The sequence below is a fragment of the Solea senegalensis genome, linkage group LG15, assembly GCF_019176455.1.
Source record: "Solea senegalensis isolate Sse05_10M linkage group LG15, IFAPA_SoseM_1, whole genome shotgun sequence".
Taxonomy (NCBI): domain Eukaryota; kingdom Metazoa; phylum Chordata; class Actinopteri; order Pleuronectiformes; family Soleidae; genus Solea; species Solea senegalensis.
Window position 1 is genome coordinate 3370302 of NC_058035.1, and position 21399 is coordinate 3391700.

The following is a 21399-nucleotide window of genomic DNA, read 5'->3' on the forward strand; positions in this document are numbered from 1 at the left end:
AAATATATATTTTTTATTACTGATGTTTTGCCATGACTTATATTGCTGGGGTTTCACAGAATTTCACTGTCATTGCTTGTTGCTTGTGACGTGCCACTAACATTGAAGCTGAAGCAACATTGAAGCAATCAATCCATCTCTAAAAACACTCAACCAATGTTGAAACTTGTTCTCTAACTCTGTTGTATTCCATTTCCTTTGTGTGTTGTTGTTTCTTTGTTGTGCAGTTGTTGCTGATGCTGGAGTGATGATTTCTAGTATCGGTATTTGCAGTAGAACAACCAATAGCAGCACCTTTGCTCTCTGAACTATCTGTAATGGACAATTATTCACTGAGTGTCACATTCTCCTAAAACCCTAGTTCTCAAACTGTCATACATGTACCGCCTTGTGTACGTGTACCACCTTTCCAAATACTGTTCTACTTTATACCAGGTTATGTGAAAAGTGTGGAGTGGGTCGAAAATTAAACAAATAGCAAAGAGTTATAATAACTTAAGTAATAATAACCTTATCTCTCACTCCATATTCATCTAATTCCACTATACCAGTGTCTGAAGTATACAGTATGTGAGTTTCTGTGAGCTCAATATTTTCTCTGGTGGTATTTGGTTTAAAATGTTTGAGAACTGCTGCCCTAAAATCAGTTGACGTGAATGGGGGAAACTTGGTCGTCAATTGGTCAAAGTATCTGATGCCAGATTAAGAAAAACACATCGTAGAGGAGGTGCAGACGTGTCGCTGTCTCTCTCAGATCACTTGAAATTCATTGTGGAATCAGTAACACCCAAAACATCTTCAATTGGTGGAATTCATTGTATACGATTAAAAAAATACATTACATTAGCAGTATTTAACATGGACACAAACCCAAAGCCTACGTCTGATTGTGTAATCTTAATCTGTTTAAGGTATCGGAAAGTTTTGTCCAATAACTGTAAGGAGGGCGGGAAGAACGTGTACTCGCCGAAGAGGCAGGCGTGTCGTACCCGGCCGCCCCGAGGCCTCAGACTAACCACCGGTCATGGAGAGCTCAGTGCCCTGGTGGGGAGCAATGTTACCTTCATGGTCTACCTGGATGATGTAAGTCACACCACTTTATTAATCTAGTATTACAGTTATTTACAGTTGATTTAACCAAATCGTCATAAGCGTGCTGCGGGCTAAAGGCTAAGTCAGTTTGCTAACATGCTATCAGGTCAAAGAGACAAAAGCACAGGTGTAAGTAAGCAAATGATTAATGGCTGAGATCCACTTAGCTTCCTCAAACCTGGCAGCAAACAAACAAGAACAGTGTTATCAGTAAAACCTGTGTTTTTCTTTGCCAAAGAAGTTGAAAGGTCTGTGGTGATAAAGTGTTAGCATGACGTTTTGCATGCTAACATTAGCTATGTGTGATTAGCAAGAGACTGAGGCTGATGGTAATGTTAATCCTTTTTGAAATGTTGACCTGTTTCTGGTATAAAAAGAACATTTGGGTTTATATGGATTATATAGCAACTCTAAAAAAAACAATACATACCTGTGGCAATATTTTTTTAAAACTATAAATATAAAATGAACAGTATGTATGAAACAATATCCTACAATCTGGACCAAGATGGTGGAGATCTAACCATAGAACCATTAAACTTTGCCCTCATTGTATTTAGTTCATCCTCAGATCTCTCTGTTTTTAACAGAACTACTGTATGACATATATTCTGTATTTAGATAGTTTTTGTTACTGTGTGGACACTGAAACTGAATCTAGGAAGACAAAAACATTGTTTCTTTGAATATAATTTCACAAAATGTACTTTTATTTACGAATGAGAACACTACAAATGACTTAACCAGGTATATCTAAGCATGGGGAAAATAAAATGCATAGATGCTGTTGGGGGCTAGTTTGAAAAATGTGTTGGTTTGAAATATGGTGTTTTCTGGATTTGTTTGGATGATTCTATTGTCCAAAAATTGATCTTTCTAACTTTTGAAAACTTCTCAAAGAATTTAAACTGTTTTACTTTACAAAGAATTGAGTTTGTGTCTCCCTCCATTCAAAACCACCCACAGTACAAATGGTTTGTGACAGACGGCTGATACAACATCTCAGCCTGAGCACTTTGGCTGTGGCCTTTGCTTGCTTCACTTGGTGGTGGTCTAATTGAAGTATCTGGGCCTAAGTCGTGCTGACAGATGCCATGTCATGCCGTCCGTCCACAGGGAGGCTCACTGGGGACGAGCATCCATCTAGACTTTGGGGACGGCATCAAGATCATATACTCCAATCTGAGCAGGACAGATGATGGCATCAAGCACATCTACAGAACGACTGGGATTTACCGAGTGACGGCTTCAGCTGAGAACAGCCAGGGATCTGACAGCAGCACCCTGTTTTTACACATCACCAGTATGTGAATAAGAAACATCATTAGTCATTCCTGCGGCAGTGCATGTGGCATGAATGTTTTTTTCTCTTTCATGGATAGTCGCACTCCCACTCTGCTGAATTTCATTTCAGTCATGGTTGCATTACTTTTATGCCTTTTTAGCTGCGGGGAATGCAAAAGCACACACCTGGAGCTAAAATATACATACATCAGCTGCGATCGCAGTAATGCTGTGGAATCTTGTTTATTCTGTATGTATGGATGGATGGATGTGTGTGTGTCGCCTCAGGTCCAGTGGAGCGTATATATCTCTCCGCTCCCATTGTAGCCATCAGGGGGAGGGAGGCTAATCTGACGGCCGTGGTTTGGCCGAGTCACACCAGAACGCTGACCTTCTTCTGGTGGTTTGACAACAGCTCCGAGGTGAGAAGCTTCTCCTCCTCCCACTGTTGTTCCACGCTCACTTTCTGTCCCGTTTCCCCTGCAGCCTTTTTTCCATTCCCCAGCTCTTCTCTTGATGTCCCTGTGTTGTTAGATAAATCTGTAGGGCTTTAAAGCAAATCATATAAAATTTAACTGCACATGGCCGCCTTGCATCTTCCTAGAAGAGCTTAGATGGCTGGCCATATTTATTTATCATGTCAGTTGTGCTCACTGCAGAACCCCCTCATTATAAAGTAAGTGTGTGAAGGCCTGCATGTGCATAAATAAGACTCAGCTTTGACAAAAAGGGGCTTTCCTGTTTTTTTTTTTTCCTTTTGCAATCCAGCCCATTATAACCTTGGAGGGAAGCATCTCATACACATTTCAGAGAGAGGGAAAAAACAAGGTCACGGTCCAGGTTGCTTCTGGGAGCAACATCGTGCAGGATTCAAAAGTTATAACAGTTAAAGGTGAGTGGCAGAGTCAGTTTTCAAAACACTTAAATTGGTGCCACACACATTACATGAATATGTAATGCGCTTTCTCAGAGAAAAGCGTGAAGCCTCACAGTCCGCACTGCAAACAGCGCCGCGTCGATGTCAACGTGGACTTATCTAATAAATAAAATGTCACGGCGTAAACGAACACGAGATCTCAAGGTGCAATTAACTTCAAGGCGCACGTTGCCAAATGAAAGAAGACAAAACTGCACATCAGATTAATGAAAAACTAAACCAGAGGCAGCACTCATATTCTAACAGACATCGCTGCACTGTTTTCTTTTTGCAGAGATCTTTAGGTCGCTGCTGTTGTCGTTCTCGCCGGCGCTTGACGAGCACAATCCTGACATCTCTGAGTGGAGGGAGGACATAGGCCGCGTGGTGCGGACAGCTCTGTCACAGGTACATCAAGTCCCTGTTGCTCTGAGATCTTTGCTGCAGCCAACAGCAGCCACCAGCGGCCGTCGGGGTCATTACTTTTTCATTCGTGTTTGCAGTATTGAAAGTGCTGTCATGATGTTTGATGGTGCATGTGAGATGTTTCTCCAATTTATAGTTAACCTAGGATGACAGTGACTAGACATGGTCCAAGCTCTATTTTCATTCTGATTGGCAACACTTTATAATACAGTATAGTAACAACATGGTAATAGAATAGTAATAGTTTATATAGAGGTAGTATAATGGTTATTCAATCTTATTTCTAGTGCAAATTTGAAAGTATTTTTTGAACAAAACAAATGATCAACATCTCTATGTTCAAATGAACTATGGAAATTCTTGACAGCCTTTTCAAAAAGTATTTAGAAGTATGGACAGCCCATAATCTGCCCCCAGTGGTTGTTTTAGCCACTGAGGTTGTGAGTTGCCACTTTGAAATCATGCAGAATTGCAGAATATATGCTCTCTTTTGAAAAAGTGTTAACCGTAAGACAGTGTGCAATTTGGACTTACTTAAATACTTCATCGCTGTGAGGTAACAGCAGAAACATGAACTATAGTGCAATCAATCAATCAAAAAAAATCAATCCATCTTTATTTATAAAGCAGGTAAAACATTTCTTTACATAAAAACTACCTGAGGAAACACTAACTTACCAATGCTAAGTTCAAATGGGGAAACACCAGAGATGATAAATAAATATATAATTAAAAAAAATAAGTTAAATAAATAGGCAAACAAATAAATAAATGTACTATTAAATCCTAAAAATAATTACAAGAATTACAAGAAGATTAGTAAAATTCTATTTAGATACTGACCTTTTTATTATTATTTTACTGTTTTACTTTTATGCTTTTATAGTTTTTATGTTTTATACTCTGTTGTGCCTTTTACTTTGCAAAGCACTATGGTCAAACATGGTTGTTTTAATGTATACTCTAGAAATAAAGTTTATGTACACATCATGTTACATAAACTGCTTCACAATTACGTGAGCTGAGAAACCTTACCAACTCTAACTGCAAATGAGGAAAACACCAGAGGTCCAGGATAGTTATGGATACATACATATATATTTAAAAACAAAATACAATAAATGCGCTTAAGAAATCCTAAAACAACTAATTAGCAAAAGATAGTAGCCTGAAATAAATGAGTGACTGTGTAAGAATGTGATGTTGCTGCAGGTGTCGGGGGTTCCTGAAGATCAGCTGCTGGTGTCACTGTACCCGGGTCTCCCAACCACAGCAGAGCTCTTCATCCTTCCTGTCGAACACACAACAAGCACGGCGGAGTCTCTGGACATGGTGAGAACCCATGAAATCCCGAAAACATCGAAATCAGTCATCACGCAAACTGTAATTAAAAAAGCCGCCTCACTGCGTCTGGTATGACACATTCAATAATGAGATATGACCAGGTATTAAACAGTAAACGTGGAGGCCCTCGCCAAAATAAATCCACAAGTAAACAGTGAGATTAATTGGTTTTGGCTTTTAATGTGGCGTTTTACACCAGCCGCTATTTTAAGGAGCCGAAAAAACCAGAAGGTTCATAAAGTTTTATGCCCTTTTATTCACTTCTTTTGCGGAGATTGGTTGAATAAAAACTCACCAAAGACATGGTAATAACTTAACAACACATTGTGTCTCATTTGTAACACAATATGAATGCAAATTGAATGTTATTGAAGCTATTTTCTAATCAAGCTCCATCGTCGGTGTGGAGACACTGGGGTTTAATTCTTAACGTTAACATATGGATGTATTGTATGACAATTTTCTTCGTTGAAACTACAGATATCGGACATTTTCGTCACTGCCCTGAACCAAGGCCTGATCCAGTTTGAGCTGAAAGCTGATGTTCACATCATTGTATACATGACTCAGCAAACTTTGGGTAAGTTTCGCATCGTTTCCACACACTAAGGTCAGGGTAATTGTTACATTTTTCTGTGCAGACATACAAATAAAGTAGCCAATGTGTCCTTGGGTTTAATTTATTCCAGTTTAGAACCGTATAGCTACACTCACACACTCAGACCCAGTGAATTTGTTCTGCTCAATGATCTGCAAAACATAAGCCACGTATCTTTCTTGGGATTATCTGATATTGATTTGTACCCTTAATGCTGTAAATAAATAAATAAATAAAAGAAAGAAAGCAAGAGACAGTCAGTTTTCCCAGAGTGCGATCCATATGATACTGTATATGTTGGGATTTAAATCACTTTTGCACCTGAGGCGGTAAGATGGCAGCTCACTCCCAAATCAGCCAAATCAATGGCATGATTGACAAATCAGGTGTTTGGTATGCACTGAGGAAATCGGCAAGGTCACTGTGTCATTTGTGTATCGCAAGAGATGTGTCGATCAGTCCCTCATGGCTTTACCCTTTTCATCCACCGATGGATCTGTCTTCATTTGTGTCTGCATACAAAGGTCTGGGTTGCCTTTAAAATGATCCAGAAAGGTCATAGACTTCATAGGATTCTCTTTGTTGGAGAGAAAGATGGGCGGGGAGGAGGAAATATGGCGTCTCAGCGTTTAAAAAAAGCCATGACTATGCATAAGCTACCTACATGATGGACTCCAGGGAGAGACAGCACACCTCCTAAAGGTTCCTTTTAATACCCAGAGGGGAGAACATGCAGAGAGCAGCTCCTCACACTGTGCCCGCAGGTGTTACATGACATGGGGTAATAAGAGTCGTCTGTTAGGAATAAGACATGGCTTAGGAAAAAATCAGAGACTTAACCAAGTGGAAAGTGGGTTTGACATCACTCATAAGATGCTGAACTCCCATTTTTAAGCCTCCAGAATCATGATTTGGTTGGCGGACGCTGCTGAAAGTACAGTAGATGGTTGAAAGTTGATTATTGTCCCAAGGTATCTGTACATGTATGTTTCCAGAGTGTCAGATTGGGGATGCTGGAGGGGAGCTTGTGGAAACCTTTACAGAGCACTCATTGGAGTTATTGGAGGATATAGACTTTGTTTCCTTTTGTAAAAATCAAGGTTCATGAAGGTACGGTACATGAGTATGTTCAAGAAAAACACAAATAAAGTGAAAGGAACTTTATTTTAAAAAATTTTAGAACAGTGTTTACTAATCCTGATCCTCGGGGACTGCTGTCCTGCATGTTTTAGATGTTTACCTGCTCCAACACACCTGATTGATTTTTATCAACTGACCATCTTTAGTTTCTGAGATATTACCGCAGATGCAGAAGAACATGACTGATCCGTATGACCACACTTTTTTCTACAGCTGAACTACACTTATGTTTCGAGTGCCACAGACCTCAAATTTCACAAAGATGCTTCATGTGAAGTAGCTGGATCTCTGTTTCTAAGATTTTGTGGTAACACACTGTAACGCAGTTTTGAGTGTCTATGGAAGTTACCAAAATGTAGTTCTTTGCCTGGTAAAGGGTTAACAGTTATTTGGTCCTTGTGGTGTTCAGTTCAAGGCAGTTCCGCCTGCATCAGTCCACAAAAGTGGCCAGTTCAGACTGTTGGAGTCCATTGTTATCTTATCATAACCTTGTATTACACTATATCTTGCATCTTTTCTTAAGTTTTCTCTTGCCTTAACTTATGGTATCATATCACGTCTTATTATATCTTGTATTGTATTAGTCAAAGAAAGTGAACCAATACTTGTATTCCTTTCTGGAAGTGTGTGATCTTAGGCCACCATTAGATTTGGTTGGTGCCATTTTGAGACACCGTATTGGTCAATCACACTGGTGTACACTCATATGTGCCATACTTTAACTATATACTTGACCAGTAGATCTCACGATTATTATCATAACATGTATAATATCAATACTCTGCACTAAAGGGGCAGCCTGTGGCCAAGTGGAAAGGGAACTTGACTTGTAACCAGAAGGTCGCCGGTTCAAATCCCCACCCGGCCAAAAAAGGGCTGGGGTACCCCTGAGCAAGGTACCCTTCCTCCCAATGCTCCCCGGGCGCCACTCAGTGTGGCAGCCCACTGCTCCTAATTCTAGGATGGGTCAAAATGCAGAGGAATACTTTCCCTAAGGGGATTAATAAAAACTAACTTTAAACATCATCCAAAACTAGTGTTTGACACCATTAATAATGCTAATGTAACAAGGAAATCAAAGTAAATCAAGTGGGAGGTGAACTCCATTCACATGGACTTCTCCAGCATAATCACCCCTAGTGGCTATTCAATATATTCTTATTTCCTGGTTGGCTTCAGGAGGAACTGTGATGAAATGTCTTTGACATGTTTGTCTTCCAGCACCACTTGTGGATTCAAACTCCATCCACAGTGGGTCGGCCATGCTGATGCTGCTCACTGTGGTATTTGTTGGTTTGGCTGCGTTCTTCATCTACAAGTTCAAAAGGTCTGTGCACTCAGATCAAGATTTCAGCTGTAATTTGTCATAACGAATCAACAAATGAAAGTTGTTGTTGTTGTTGTTGGTGAAAAGCTGTTGTTGCTCCGGTGTCTTGTTGTGTTCAGGAAAATCCCTTGGATCCACGTTCAGACTGAAGACAGTCACGAGAAAGAACCGGAAGTGATCAGCACGGTCGGTCAGAACGACAACATGTCGAAGGTGAAGCTCAACGAGTTTCCTTCTCCGAAAGAGCTCATGGTGAAGGATCTGGAGGCGAGGAGCAGAGTGACATCAGGTACACAATCATTTCTACTACAACTATTATCAGTGGTCAGCAACTGGTGGCCCATGGAGCAAAACTTGCCCACTAGCATTAATATCTCGCCCGCTAGATTAAATATGTTTTCAATCGTTTGCATATCTTTACAAAAAACAACACATTTGTGCAGAATTTTATTCTGCAAAATATGAACTGTTGCTAGAATGGATAATTACATTTATTATATTATTATAGTCAGGCACAGAGGAGAAGCAGTAATTCTCAAAATTGAAATGATGCACAGAAAATGTACCTGCCGACCCTTGATCTACATACAGTACTATAACATTACTTCAATCAGTGTCAACAGCAGTACCAGTACACTGGTTTCTAAGTGGTAACACCACTATTTACTATATTGTTACTTCCACCAAAGTTACGTTTCTTTGCAGCATAACTTAAAAAGTAAAAGACAGCTTTGGGTGACATTTTTGGGTCTGTAGGGAAATTTCATCAAGGAAGAAATTAAGAGATTTTGATGATGATCCAGATTCATTTTTGAAAAATGCCAAGAAGTGGGATGTGAGCTGAGTGAGATTAGGAGGAGGGAGAGTGCCAAGACTGGGTATCTATTACATTTTTAGCTGTGTAATTCACTGTATTAGGATTTGCATTGTTTTTATATGCTAGTATACACTGTTACAATTTCCATATGCAAAGTAGCTGCACGACATAGTACTACTTTTACGGAATTTCTCATAAAGTATTTCCCTCTGAAATGTGAATATAAATTAGTATAAGATTTAAATACTCAATGTGCTTACAGTTTATAAATAAATGTATGTTTGGATGTTTTATGCAAAGACTAAATTAAGCGCTTTCTCTTATGAAGAATGATATTTCACATTAGCAGTGTATTGCCCCTTAAACACATCACTGAGCATCTGGTTTGAAGACAGTTTAACTGACTGTGGTGAAGACACAGAAAGTCGTCTGCATTTCAGGCGTCAGGTTTGTCGTTGAGCGATGCTCCCGCACATGAAAATATGTAGCAGGACTGACGTCTTTATCAATGCAGGATGTCACTTTGGCAAATTGTGCACCGCACGTACAACTGCAGCATCTGCACAGTTACCAGATATCACAGTGACAAATTAACTTTTCTGACGGCTGTGCCTGACACCCACAGCGATATCTTTTAAATGAGAGCTGTTCGGCCCCTGCGGTTGGTGTGGAATCTTTGACGACAGTAGCATTGCAGTGCTCTTGACACATACGTGTGGGCTACAGACGGTATTTTTCTGGTCGCTCAGCACTTCTGGCTATTCCTCATTTCTCAGCTGTTTTTCCTTCTCCTCAGTCCTTTGCTGAGCTGAAACAAATGAGATCCTTTTCGGTTGCTTTCAGAAGTGTTTATTTACAAAAGGGCAGCACAGAAAGCGACCTTTTGATTTGGCGCGTGTTCCGCTAATCAAATTTACAACCGACTGTTTAAAGATTTCATTTATCCTAAAAAAAAAAAAATCCTTTTCAATTCGCTCTGATTTTACACCGTGTTCTAAATGTTAAACTCTGATATGCAGATTTAACGGTATTGTTGAAACATTTCCTACTGCCCGTGAGGCAGGTCTTGCGCCGGCCACTGGGAGACATGCCCCCTACCTGAAGGAAAAACATTGACCAGGTTTAATTTAATTAACGTTTGGGTTCAGTGATTTTTATGTGTTCTCATTTTAGTGCAAGTGGCTTTACAAGCTCTTAGAAGAAAAAGAACCTGCTGGTCATTGATAGTTATCACAGTGCAGCTCCAAAGCCATGGATTTGACTCAAACATGTAAAAATTAAGAATTCATCATTTAAAGGTGGTAATTAAAGGGTAACTATCCCCATCTTTGGAAGCTAACTCCGCCCAATGCCATCCATCCATCCATTGCCAACCACTTATCTGAGATCAGGTCTTTGGGGGGTAGCAACTGTAGCAGGGGGCCCCAGACTTCCCTTTCCCTGGGGCCACATCGTCCAACTCTGGCTGTGGGATCCCCAGGCCAGCGAGGAGATATAATATCTCCACCTAGTGCTTGGTCTGCCCCTCGGTCTCCTCCCAGTTGGACGTGCCATGAACACCTGCCTAGGGAAGCGCCCTGTTGGCATCTTTACCCTGTGCCCAAACCACCGTTTAAAACGCTAACACCACACTTTATAAATGGTGGAGAGAGAACAACGACAAAGCAACCGCGCCAGTGTTTATAAAAGGGGGCGGAGCCTCACACTGATTAGCCAAGACAAAAGCTTGTACTGGTGATATAATATAATATAATTATGAGTTTATACTTTGCCAGATTTGACAGATAATCTAAATGACACTCTGTACACTGTTTTGTTTTCATAAAGGTTAATTGTCCCATTTTAGCGACAGGTAAAGACTAAAAGTGAAAGTGTGTCTGCTTTAGAGCGGCAGCAGAGAATCACCGCAGCATGAGAGGAGACGACAAGGTGTCAATAACAAACTGTAATAACATTAGATACGATAAACATCCACCAACAAAGTGAAAAAGAAAGAAGCCGAAGCTTAAGGTCCCCATGCGACTTTTCTGTTCCGAAGAAAAGTATCCACAGCAGCGTATCTGTTCCGCTTCGTTGTCAGCTTCCTCTCCTCTTTCTATATTTTAATGCATCTCCACTGCAGACCCTTGTTTTTCCTTGTCTTTTTGGTCACAACATTTATACCGGGGCTTTGAAGGTTTTGTTATCGTTCGGCATTACTGACGCTCAGTATGATCCAATGTGCCGACGTGCTATGAGCTGTGTTTTTTATGGAGTAACAGACCAAAACACAAATAAAAAGGTATTTTCTGCACCGTCTTCATTGAATTTAACATGTTTTTTTTAATTCTCTGATGACACTCTGATGATCATGGTGAGTTAATGTCTCAATAGTATACATTTCTCATATATTTAATGCAGGATTGAAGTGATTAAATCATATGAAATGTTCTGTCCCAGAAGTAGAAAATGGAGGACCTAAACAAACAAAAAGAGTATTTAATAGAACAAACTAATGAAAAGTAAAACACTAACAAAAGAATAAAAGTACCTGGAATGTATTAAACAAAACACAGCAGAAAAAATGTGACCTGAAGAAAAAAAAGAAATGAACCAGCAAAGACACTGTGGATGCAGGAATAATCAGACACAGGTGAAACTAATGAGACACAGGTGAGACACGTTAGGGCGGGGCAGACAATCAGGGGGGAAGACAGGAAGATACACACAAGGAGAAACTACAAAAGAGGAGAATCAAAACAAAAAGTCCACACAGAATAAATGCTCCATGGATAAATGCAGTGGTCATGGCAGGATCTGAATTTGACTTCTGTTGTTTTCCAGTGACTTACACGAGAGCTCACACATGCTCATGTCTCATTTCAATTCAGTTTAGCTAAGAAATGAAGCTGTAAGAGAGTCAGGGTTTTTATTTTTCTGTGTGATGAATTGCACCAGGCAGGAGGTCATCAGCGCAGGTCAACAACTTAAAAACCAAGTCTTTAGAAAAAGAATTTCAATGAAAAACATTTCTGCAAACACGGTTCTCACCAAAAACTTTATTTGAATTTATCAAACCTCTAAATAAAGAACACTGATGAATGAGCTAAAGAGTCAACATCATGCATGTGAAATTTATTCAATCTTTATTAAAGTTTACTTCTAGTGTAAAAATGTTGCCTCCAGCGATGTTTGTGACCCCAGAATCTCACACTTCACTCATTGTGATGTATTTTCAGGAATAGCACAGTCTACACAAGTTTGATTTTCATTGAATGTGAAGTTGATAAGAATGCAATTTTAGTTTTATGGCTTTATTTTCCCACCAACACACCAACGTCATATCATGTTTACAGATTACTGAAGTGCTACTTACTTAAGATATAATAACCATGGCCTCACACAAGTTGTTTTTATATCTTAGTGAAGATAATGCACTCCTTATAGCCCCTTAACCTTACCTTAACATCACAACTAATAGTCACAGGAAGAGATGTCCGACACAAGAATCAAGCCGAACAATCCTAAAAAAAGGTGGGTTAATCTCCAACAATCACCAGGGAAATGTCCAAAATCTCAGTTTAACAGAGGAATCTGGTGTATTTAGTGACGACACTGCTGTCTGAGTCTGTGCACCAGTCATGGAGGAAGTTCTGAACATACAGTTTTTGATTAACTGATTCTAATGATTCAGTTACACCGAAAACAACTGCTTTACAAGTCACTAGTCACCTTGCCGTGCCGAGGCGAGGCGAGCTGGGACCTATTGGTGGAAGTGTCTTATCTTTACCCTAACCCTAAAACCATGTCAAAAAGCCCTGTGAAAAAAAGTCGTGGGGCCCAGACAGAATGTCCCAACAAAGACAGGTGTGTACGTTTATTGGACTAACAAAGATATAAATACATGTGTACACACACACACAGTAAAATAATCACATCACTAATTAACCAGTAGTTTAATTCCTTAACAAATTCCTCATATTTCATTATGTTACGCTCTCGTTTTCATTTGTGATAAAAACAAACCGTAAAGTCGCTGTAATAGATGTATAAAACATGATAGTGTTTGGAATGACAATGTGACTGCAATCATGAATCTGTAGCTAATTTATTTATAGGGTTTCATAGTGAGTTTCAGGCATTTTCAGTTTGTTTGATTGTTTGTTTGGTTGGTTGGTTCAGAATAAGCTCTGTTGTTGATTGAGCTGCTGAACATAATGAACATGTAGCAGCCAAAGATCCAAACATTTCCTTCCTCCGGGATTTAATGCCAACCAAAGATATATAGAAAAAAAGAAAATTGAAAAGGAAAATTGTTAAAACATCCCGAAACACGCTCAAAATAAATGAATGTTTTTTTTTAAAATGTAAATGAAACACGTTGCCTCAGAACTGCTCGTCATGTAGAGAAGCTTGTTTTTTTATCGTCTGTCTTTCATCTGCCTTCAACAAGCCGAACAAAAACATGCAGATTCGATATATGCGGTGGCTGTTAACATATGAAATGAATGTACAACGTGATTATACAGTAAAAAGCAATTATTTTACACTGAAATGAAAGAAGATCCTAATCCTAAACTGAATATAGTATTTTAACCCTTAACACCTCAAAAGCCTCAAAATGTCCATCTGGTCTTTTTTTTTTTTTGCTTATTTTAACCATAAAAGGGCCAGAAAATGTCCTGTGCTAGTTTTCCTGAATATTTAGAGAATAAGAATAAGTTATTTACAGTTTACTGCATGTTGAAGTAGTGCATTAACAAAGACGCTGATTCGCCGGCTTCCTGAAACAGCGTGAGTGAAATGAGTGTAATAACCACACGTTGGGTTTCTTGTTCTTTTTACACTCTGTGTTTCTGTGCTGTGGTATTGATTGATTGGTAGCACACTTTAAGTATGCCTCGCATTAAAGAAGTTAAAACCTCATTAATCATATTTTATTTGGCAAATCTCACCTGACGGATATTTACCTTGATGAATCTACTGCCAGACCATTAGTCGTAATGGTGAACATCACATTTTGGCTGCGCTATAGTTTTGCTCTGTTGAAAATGTGCATGTCAGTGCATGGCATTGTCGCATTAAAGGGAAATGGGATTCAGCGAGACGAAGACAAATCCACACGATGTGTTGTTGTTGTTGTTATTGTTGTGTGACACAGAAAGTGCAGAGAGTTCGTTTGGTTGATGAGTTCCAGAGAAGGGCTGTAAGGCTGAAGGCTCTGGATGTCGTGGTTGAGAGACGGGCAGGAGGTGTGGTGAGGAGCAAGGAGGAGGAAGATCGGAGAGGGTGTGTAGATGTGAAGGAGGTCAGAAAGTTACGGAGGTGCAAGGTTGTGGAAAGCCATGAATCTGAGAAGGAGAATGCCATATTTCAGAGAAAGCCAGTGGAGATGTTGAAGGACAGGGGTGTTATGATCTAAGGACGGGGTTCTGGAGATGATCCAGGCAGCTCAATTCTGGACCAGTTGGAGTTTATGGAGAAGATTGAGTGGTAGACAAGCGAGGAGAGAGTTACAGTGGTCTTAACAAGATGTGACCAGGGCATTAACAAGGAGACGGTTGGTGTGCAGGTGAAAGTATGCTGACCGAGTGAGATTATTGACGTGAGCTTCAAAGGATAGTGAGCTGTCGAGGATGACTCCCAGGCTCTTTACTTGGGGGGAGGGAGAAACTATGGAGCTGTCGATTGTAATAGAGAAATTGTCAGAGTTGATTTGGAGGCAACAAGGAGAACTTCAGTTTTTATTTCTATTGACTAAATGTTTCTGAAAATGTGACCAAAAGGTAGGAGAGGTAGATGATGAAAGGGGAGAGGACCTAAGACAGAGCCCTGGGGAACACCTGTAGTGACTGGGGAGAGCTGAGATCTGAAGAAAACACACGTTTTGTTTTTACATTTTGTTTTAGTAGTTGCTCTTTGAAAATATAATACACATTTGTATATATATATACACATTTTAGGAGTGTAACTGAGCAGTCACATGCGTACATGCATACCCAAAACGATGTACATATGCCAGTCCTGTAAGTGGCGCTGTAACGCTGCACTGAAAATGTAGAAGAAGACGTTAGACACATGTTATTAAACTACTGACAGAGTTGATAATGATGATAATAATGTCACCTTTGAAGAAGAAAAAAAAACACCGAAAACACCAGCGTGTGCACAATCCGAGCGTCTCCTCCTGTCACAGCAGTCCCCGTCTTATCATCCCTGCATCACCCGCACAGACGTGGCCACGTTTCCCTTTTGTCGAAACAACAGGGGTCTTTTCAACCAAACGACCTCGGCGATGAATTTATAATTAAGTGTAAAAGCGTGTTCAAACCGTTTGATCTTCAAGGAGAAAAAAAGATTAGAGAAATCCAGATAGAACTTGGGAGTCGTGTGATTGATGTTGAAAAAGCTGTTATTACTTCACCCCCCAAAATCAGTGTCAGCGAGATAAAGCCAAACTATCACAGATACTAGGAACTTGTGATGTGTGATGTGCGTGTGAAGTCGGAGGAGTTGACATGTCCCTGTGTTTTCGTCTCTTTTTTTTTTGCGTGTTTTTCAGGAGGAATGGGACGCGGCATGGAGAGAATTGTAACCAGGGAGTTTCCAAATTGTACTAATGTCTAAAGACGCTCTGTGACTGAGTAAGTACAGGTTGTTGTGTCGCGATTGTGCAGAAACTGTTTTGCTTTGTCAGCATTTATTGATTTCACAATCATAGCTGCTATCGTTCAAAGTTTGTTTGTTTTTTACATATTATGGGTAGAGTTAGTGAGTATAGTTCAAAATGTGATGAAGATCATACACCGAACCAGATTCAAAGGCCTCCAGTTTGAGGGCGGTGAATACCTGAGAAATCTGCTGAGAAAACGACAAAAGTGTCCAATTAGCACCTGGAATGTCTTGTTCTCTACCACTGTAATGGACGTGACGGTACTAATATTGGTATGTTATGACTGTTCAGCTGATACTGGCACCTTTTTTCACTCACTGTGGCAGAAAGTGTGATTCTTTATCAGGGTAATAATAGACAGACTGTGTCAAAATATCTCAGAATCCTGAGAAAATATTGATATAATGTAAATGAGAAATGGTCATTAGTGAAAGAATGTATGTGTTTCACTGCCTACGTTTAATGTATTCACTTTAAATAAGCATTAAGTGACATTTATATAGTATTTTAAGGATTACTGAGGCCCTTTGAGGCGCATTGTTTCATTATCTGGGTGCCCTACCGTCATATGAGAGACATATAATTAATAGACCGTTTTAGGTTTAACTTTCATCCGGTTATGACACTTTTCATTTCGCTCTGGATAAACTGCGCGTTTACACCGTTTACTGCCCCCATAACTAGAGGTCTTTGAGTTGCGTATATATATATATAATGAATATATGTAAAAATGTCAACTCTGACAAAATGTGAAAGCTTCTGGGAAATAATTGAATAGACATTATTTGTTTTTTTTTTGTCTCTCTTCGCTTTGTAAGACAACACGGTGCTTTCAATGACTGTCTCCTTGATATATATACATACATATATATCTATACATATACATACACACAGTATATGGACATGAAAGTCTGGCCTTACAGGTGGAAATACTGACAAGTTGTACATAAAATGAGATGGAATGTAAATCTATACAGTAGCTTCATTCTTTCACTGTAAAGTCGAGTCACGGGCATCATGACCTTCTGTTCACAACAAGCTGTATTTCCTTTATCCTATACTTTTATTTTTATTTTATACAGTAGCATGCTCTAATCATCTGTGATAACACGCTTAAGACTAATGACTTCTATATATATATATATATATATACATACACATGTACACACTGTATATGTGTATATACACTGTATATATAAAGGTCATTTTAAGGTTTACTTGTCACATTTAACTTGATACATTAATAGTCCAGTTGTGCAATGGCCAAAAACTTGTGCATGATCTATGATATTGTTCCTTTTTGTCGATGATAAGAGAAAAAAAAACAACAACAACGTCTTGTTTCGAATCACATTTCTTACTGTGAACAAATTGCCATTTTAAAAATTGTTCAAAAATAAATGTATTTTTATATGGTATACTGTATGTATTCTGAATATGTATGGTTTTAATACAACGTACACTCTTTGATGCCAAGCCCTTTTTTTTGTCCCCCCCCCCCGTCAGTGAATGAGATAAACCTGAAAACAAACGGGCTGATGAAGCGTGTTTTTTACAACCTATAGTGTCTCTGTTATCTGAGGCTCAGGTGCATTGTCTCGACTCACCATTTCTAATGATCACCGTGAAGGATCTGAGGCTGGCTTTTTAATGGACAGAAGTGCGATAACACCCACGTGCAGATTCCCATCTGACACCGAGAGACTGAGCTTCATTTTACCCCTTTTACCATTTACAGATGGTTTCTATTTAATGGGAACAATTACAGGGGCTGTCATGGAGTAATGAGACACACACACACACACACAAGTTTGCAAAGAAGAATTTGTGGCATTCTCACGTTCACAAAGGTCTTTCAAATGAACGCGGCAGAGTGACACTCAGGACTGTGGACAGGATTGGCTGAAGCTCAGCAGCAGCAACAACGAGCCCCTTGTTTCTTCTTGTTTTGCGCTTCGTTTTGCCACTTGAGCAGCTTTCATATCGCACACCAATCTTCATCACTCCAGCAGCCGTCGGCGCCCCGAGAGTCTCGTAGTTGCTCCCGCTCTCAGTCTGAATTAACACCGAGGCCGCTTCCTAACTGCGACGAGACGTTCGGCAGGCGCACAATCAAATTGAACGGTGACAATCACTAATGGGTGACTCGCAGCAGCCAGACACTGTAATGTAGCACTCAATGAAAGGAAACATGCTCATCAATTTCACACTGTGGCTAACACAATATTGCTGTGGGTTATTGTTGTGGGACATTTTTCATCCAAGGTGTTACCCAGTCTGGGAAATACTTCCACGATTGTGGGCGTACGCATGCGTGTGTGTCGATTTCCCGGAGAGGAGATAATTAATTTGTAGCACAGCGGGAGTGCCGAGGAACCAGCCCATTAGAATCACTCCAGGCCACTTGGTGCTTTTCATTGTCCTCGCCGCTCGGCCCCCACTGAATCATGCAAACGGCTGCGCTGAAACTCTGGGGCCACCTGAGCTGCAATTTACACAGACAAAATTGAACAACGCAGAACTGCGTGTCGGTCACGTGACCGGCTCAGAGTCAGCAGGGACGGAATTGTTTAGTCTTGGTCTTCATGGAGTCTCAAAAACTATTAAAACCTCAATTAAATTTAATGATATTAATTGGGTTGTATGTAAAATATGTGCTGTCTCTCCTCCTCAGGCTCATCGCGTCATTCAGTTTCACCCACTGTATTCATGCACATGTATATTTGTTTTATTCATTTTCTACCGCCTTATACTCCACAACGCTCCGGGGTTCTCGGTCAGGGCCGGAGCCAGGGCGTCTCACGTAGGGCGAAAAGGCCAAGTACACCCCGAAAAGGTCGCCTGTTTTATTTCATAAATATTGAGCCTACATTAGGCTAATTTTCACGTCTCAGCAACAGGTGGAGATGAAAAAATGAAACGGTTTCTTCTGTGAGCAGCAGCAGCAGCAGCAGCAGAGAATCGTGACATGATAAATAAGCAACAAGGTCACACTAAGTGGAGGAAAAACATTTTTTACATTAAATATCCACTGACAATGTATACGAGAGAGAGAGAGAGGGAGGAAGAGACCTTGGCTGAAGCTCATTTTTCATTTTTATACCAACTCCAAAGCAGATCCTTGTGTTTCTTCTCCTCTGGTCTGGATGTTATTTTATAGGGGTTGCAAGTTTTCTGGCAATCGGGGCGTTGAGGAGCTAATTATTGGCTGCAGCAGGGGCCAAAAGACAATATATCAACTGTGAATAAACTAGCTATACCTTTGTTATCAATGAAACCACTGAATTAAACATGTTCCAACATGCCAGGTGCGTTTTTACGTCACATATTTTGAACAGATCAAAGACAGAAGAGCATTTTCCCTCCAGCCACGTTGCACTGATGCTTTGTTTCCGCTTTATTCCGCAGCCATGGTTACTTTTGGCAAGATGATGAAAAAACACAGTAACAACCTACTGATTAATCACGTCACTCGTAATGAAAGAGTTGTCGAACCAAATAAAACAAAACAAAAAGGAAAAAAAAAACGCTGCGGTTCACATTTCATTTTTCTCCTAATTAAGACGTATTTTCAAGTATCTTGAAGTAGAAAGAGAAAACTGTCATGCAAATATGTTCACAGTCATATTCACAGGTTGAGAAGTGGAGCAACAACAACAGCAGCAACAAAAAGGAAAAATCTTGGTCAAATAAATATCGAGCACAAAGTAAGACTCCTCTGGTGATCGGAACGGGGAGACAGAGTTCATTTGATCGCTAGTTTTTTTAATGCTTCGGGCTCAAAATGGAGGATTGAACGGGGAGACGTATGGAGCAGCCTGTAGTCAATTCGTCTTCCTGACACATAACGCTGACAGCACTTAATAAGAAAAGTTTGATGAAGTAAAAACTTCAGTACTTATCCCAAAGAAACAGAAGCTGACCAAAGCTCTGTGTGTAGGCTGAGCCTTATAGACCGGAGATACGTCTCCCTCTATGGCTCCGTGTCCCTCGCAGCCAAAGAGATGAACAAATGTGCAGCCTTTTTGTCCGCCGAGTCCCCCGGGATCAAACCGAGAACAGACACTGTGGCCTCCTCCGCTTTCTTTTTTAACTGTAAACGGAGGGAATGCCATGTGCAGATGCTGGTATCATCGTGGTCAATATGAACAGTCGAGGAAGAGCTCAAAGCCGTTTCCATTTTTTTTTTTTTTTTGTAAGCCGAACGAAAAGTGGTGGGGTTTCAGCGATGGACTTTGGACCACAACCTTCACAGTGAGATCAGTTCAAAGCTGCTCCAAACGTGTGAGAAGTTCTTGGAACTGTGCCCGAGCGGTCGTTTAAATGTGTGGCTCTAAATAAACACCAGTTTTAAAGGTCCAGTGTGTAACATTTACGAGGCTTTATTGGCGGAATCTATTTTAGCGTTAAAAAAATAAGCCTTTTTTATGAGATTTTCCATGGGAGTGACCAGAGTGGACAGGATTTAAAAAATAAAAAAAACATAATGAGGAATAGCTCCGGCTGAACTGTTTGGAAATAAAGTAAAGAGTCAGGGTTGAGATGGTTTGCACCGAGGATGTCAGCGATGGAGCTGCCGGGCACGAGGAAAAGAGCAAGACCACAAAGAGCGTTAATGGATGCTGTGAAGGACGCGAGGACAGTTGAGAAGAGGACACAAGGGAGAGGACAGGATGGAGGCGGATGATCTGCTGTGGTGACCCCTAAAGGGATGATACATTTATTTATAAAGGCCTTGGGGCTGTCACTTTTCTTTTTCACCAGAATCAAGTTTGAAGCTGAAATGTGAGTCGGCAGAAGAATTGAAGAATTTGTCGGATTTGCATCAAATTCATGCGTTTGCATGAATTCGGAGGTGACATCACTCCCAACTTCAACTTCCATTCGAGTTCTGGTGTAAATGTAACGCGGCACTATTTCTATGATGGATTCAAAGTGGATCCAAGTCAAGTGGCACTCACTCAAATAAGTTTTTAAGGTGTGAATTTGAACTTTCCCGCTCAGAATTGGTTAAAAAGTGACAGCCCGAGAAGACGCCAATGGACACTTCACAGAATAAGGAACCGAGTTTCCAAGCGGAAGCTTTGTGCGCAAACCGATAACGACGACATCCTTTTTTGGTACACAAAGGCCACTGTAGTCCCCTGGCACTCATGTCCCACCATTAGATGTCACTAATTCTTACACACTGGACCTTTTAACTCATCAAAAACACAACATTCTGCTGCAAGACTGTCAGAGGGAAAAAAAAAAGTTCTTCTGGAAACAAGAATGTACAAGTAACGCTTCCGGCGACGTATAATCACAAAAGTACAAGTCATTGCTTTTTGTTCCACTGTAAATCAAATCACATACAATATTTCCACTGCAATAATAATGCATATGTATGAATTAGGTAGGTTTAATCTCTTTTAAAGTGGGCGTATCGTGTCAGATCATTCCGGCATCACTGAAACAAGTTAAGGTCTACGAAACAAGAGAAATTGTTGAGCTTCTCGTCCGCTGTAGGTACCTATCTTCAATCTTCTGTTTCTTATTTTTGTTATGACATACGTATATAACATTTGGAGCAGCGGAGCGACAGATTTGATGGAACGCACTGATCGGGGACTGGAGGCCCTCCCTCCTTCATCTCCTGGATATTGCAAGCTTTCATTTGATGAGAAGCTTGTGATAAGATTTACTGATTGTTCTTGGGGGCTTAATGAATCCGCTCCACTCACTGTCTTAACTCAGAATAAGCCAACTTCCCCACACAGGAAAAACAAAGACACACAAACACAACACCCCCAAAAGAGCAGGA

At 40.3% G+C, this 21399-nt stretch overlaps 1 protein-coding gene across 1 annotated transcript in view; it reads left to right on the top strand.

The window, feature by feature from the left end:
• sorcs3b (sortilin related VPS10 domain containing receptor 3b) overlaps window positions 1-17066 on the top strand; it is a 60495-nt gene extending 43429 nt beyond the window's left edge. Inside the window, exons 18-27 of the mRNA XM_044046254.1 lie at window positions 912-1083; window positions 2209-2395; window positions 2665-2798; window positions 3145-3268; window positions 3588-3700; window positions 4931-5050; window positions 5543-5642; window positions 8022-8127; window positions 8247-8416; window positions 15486-17066. Coding sequence (XP_043902189.1) covers window positions 912-1083; window positions 2209-2395; window positions 2665-2798; window positions 3145-3268; window positions 3588-3700; window positions 4931-5050; window positions 5543-5642; window positions 8022-8127; window positions 8247-8416; window positions 15486-15550 — 1291 coding nt within the window. The 3' untranslated portion in view covers window positions 15551-17066. The remainder of the gene's footprint in view (window positions 1-911; window positions 1084-2208; window positions 2396-2664; window positions 2799-3144; window positions 3269-3587; window positions 3701-4930; window positions 5051-5542; window positions 5643-8021; window positions 8128-8246; window positions 8417-15485) is intronic.
• The last annotated feature ends 4333 nt before the right edge of the window (window positions 17067-21399 follow it).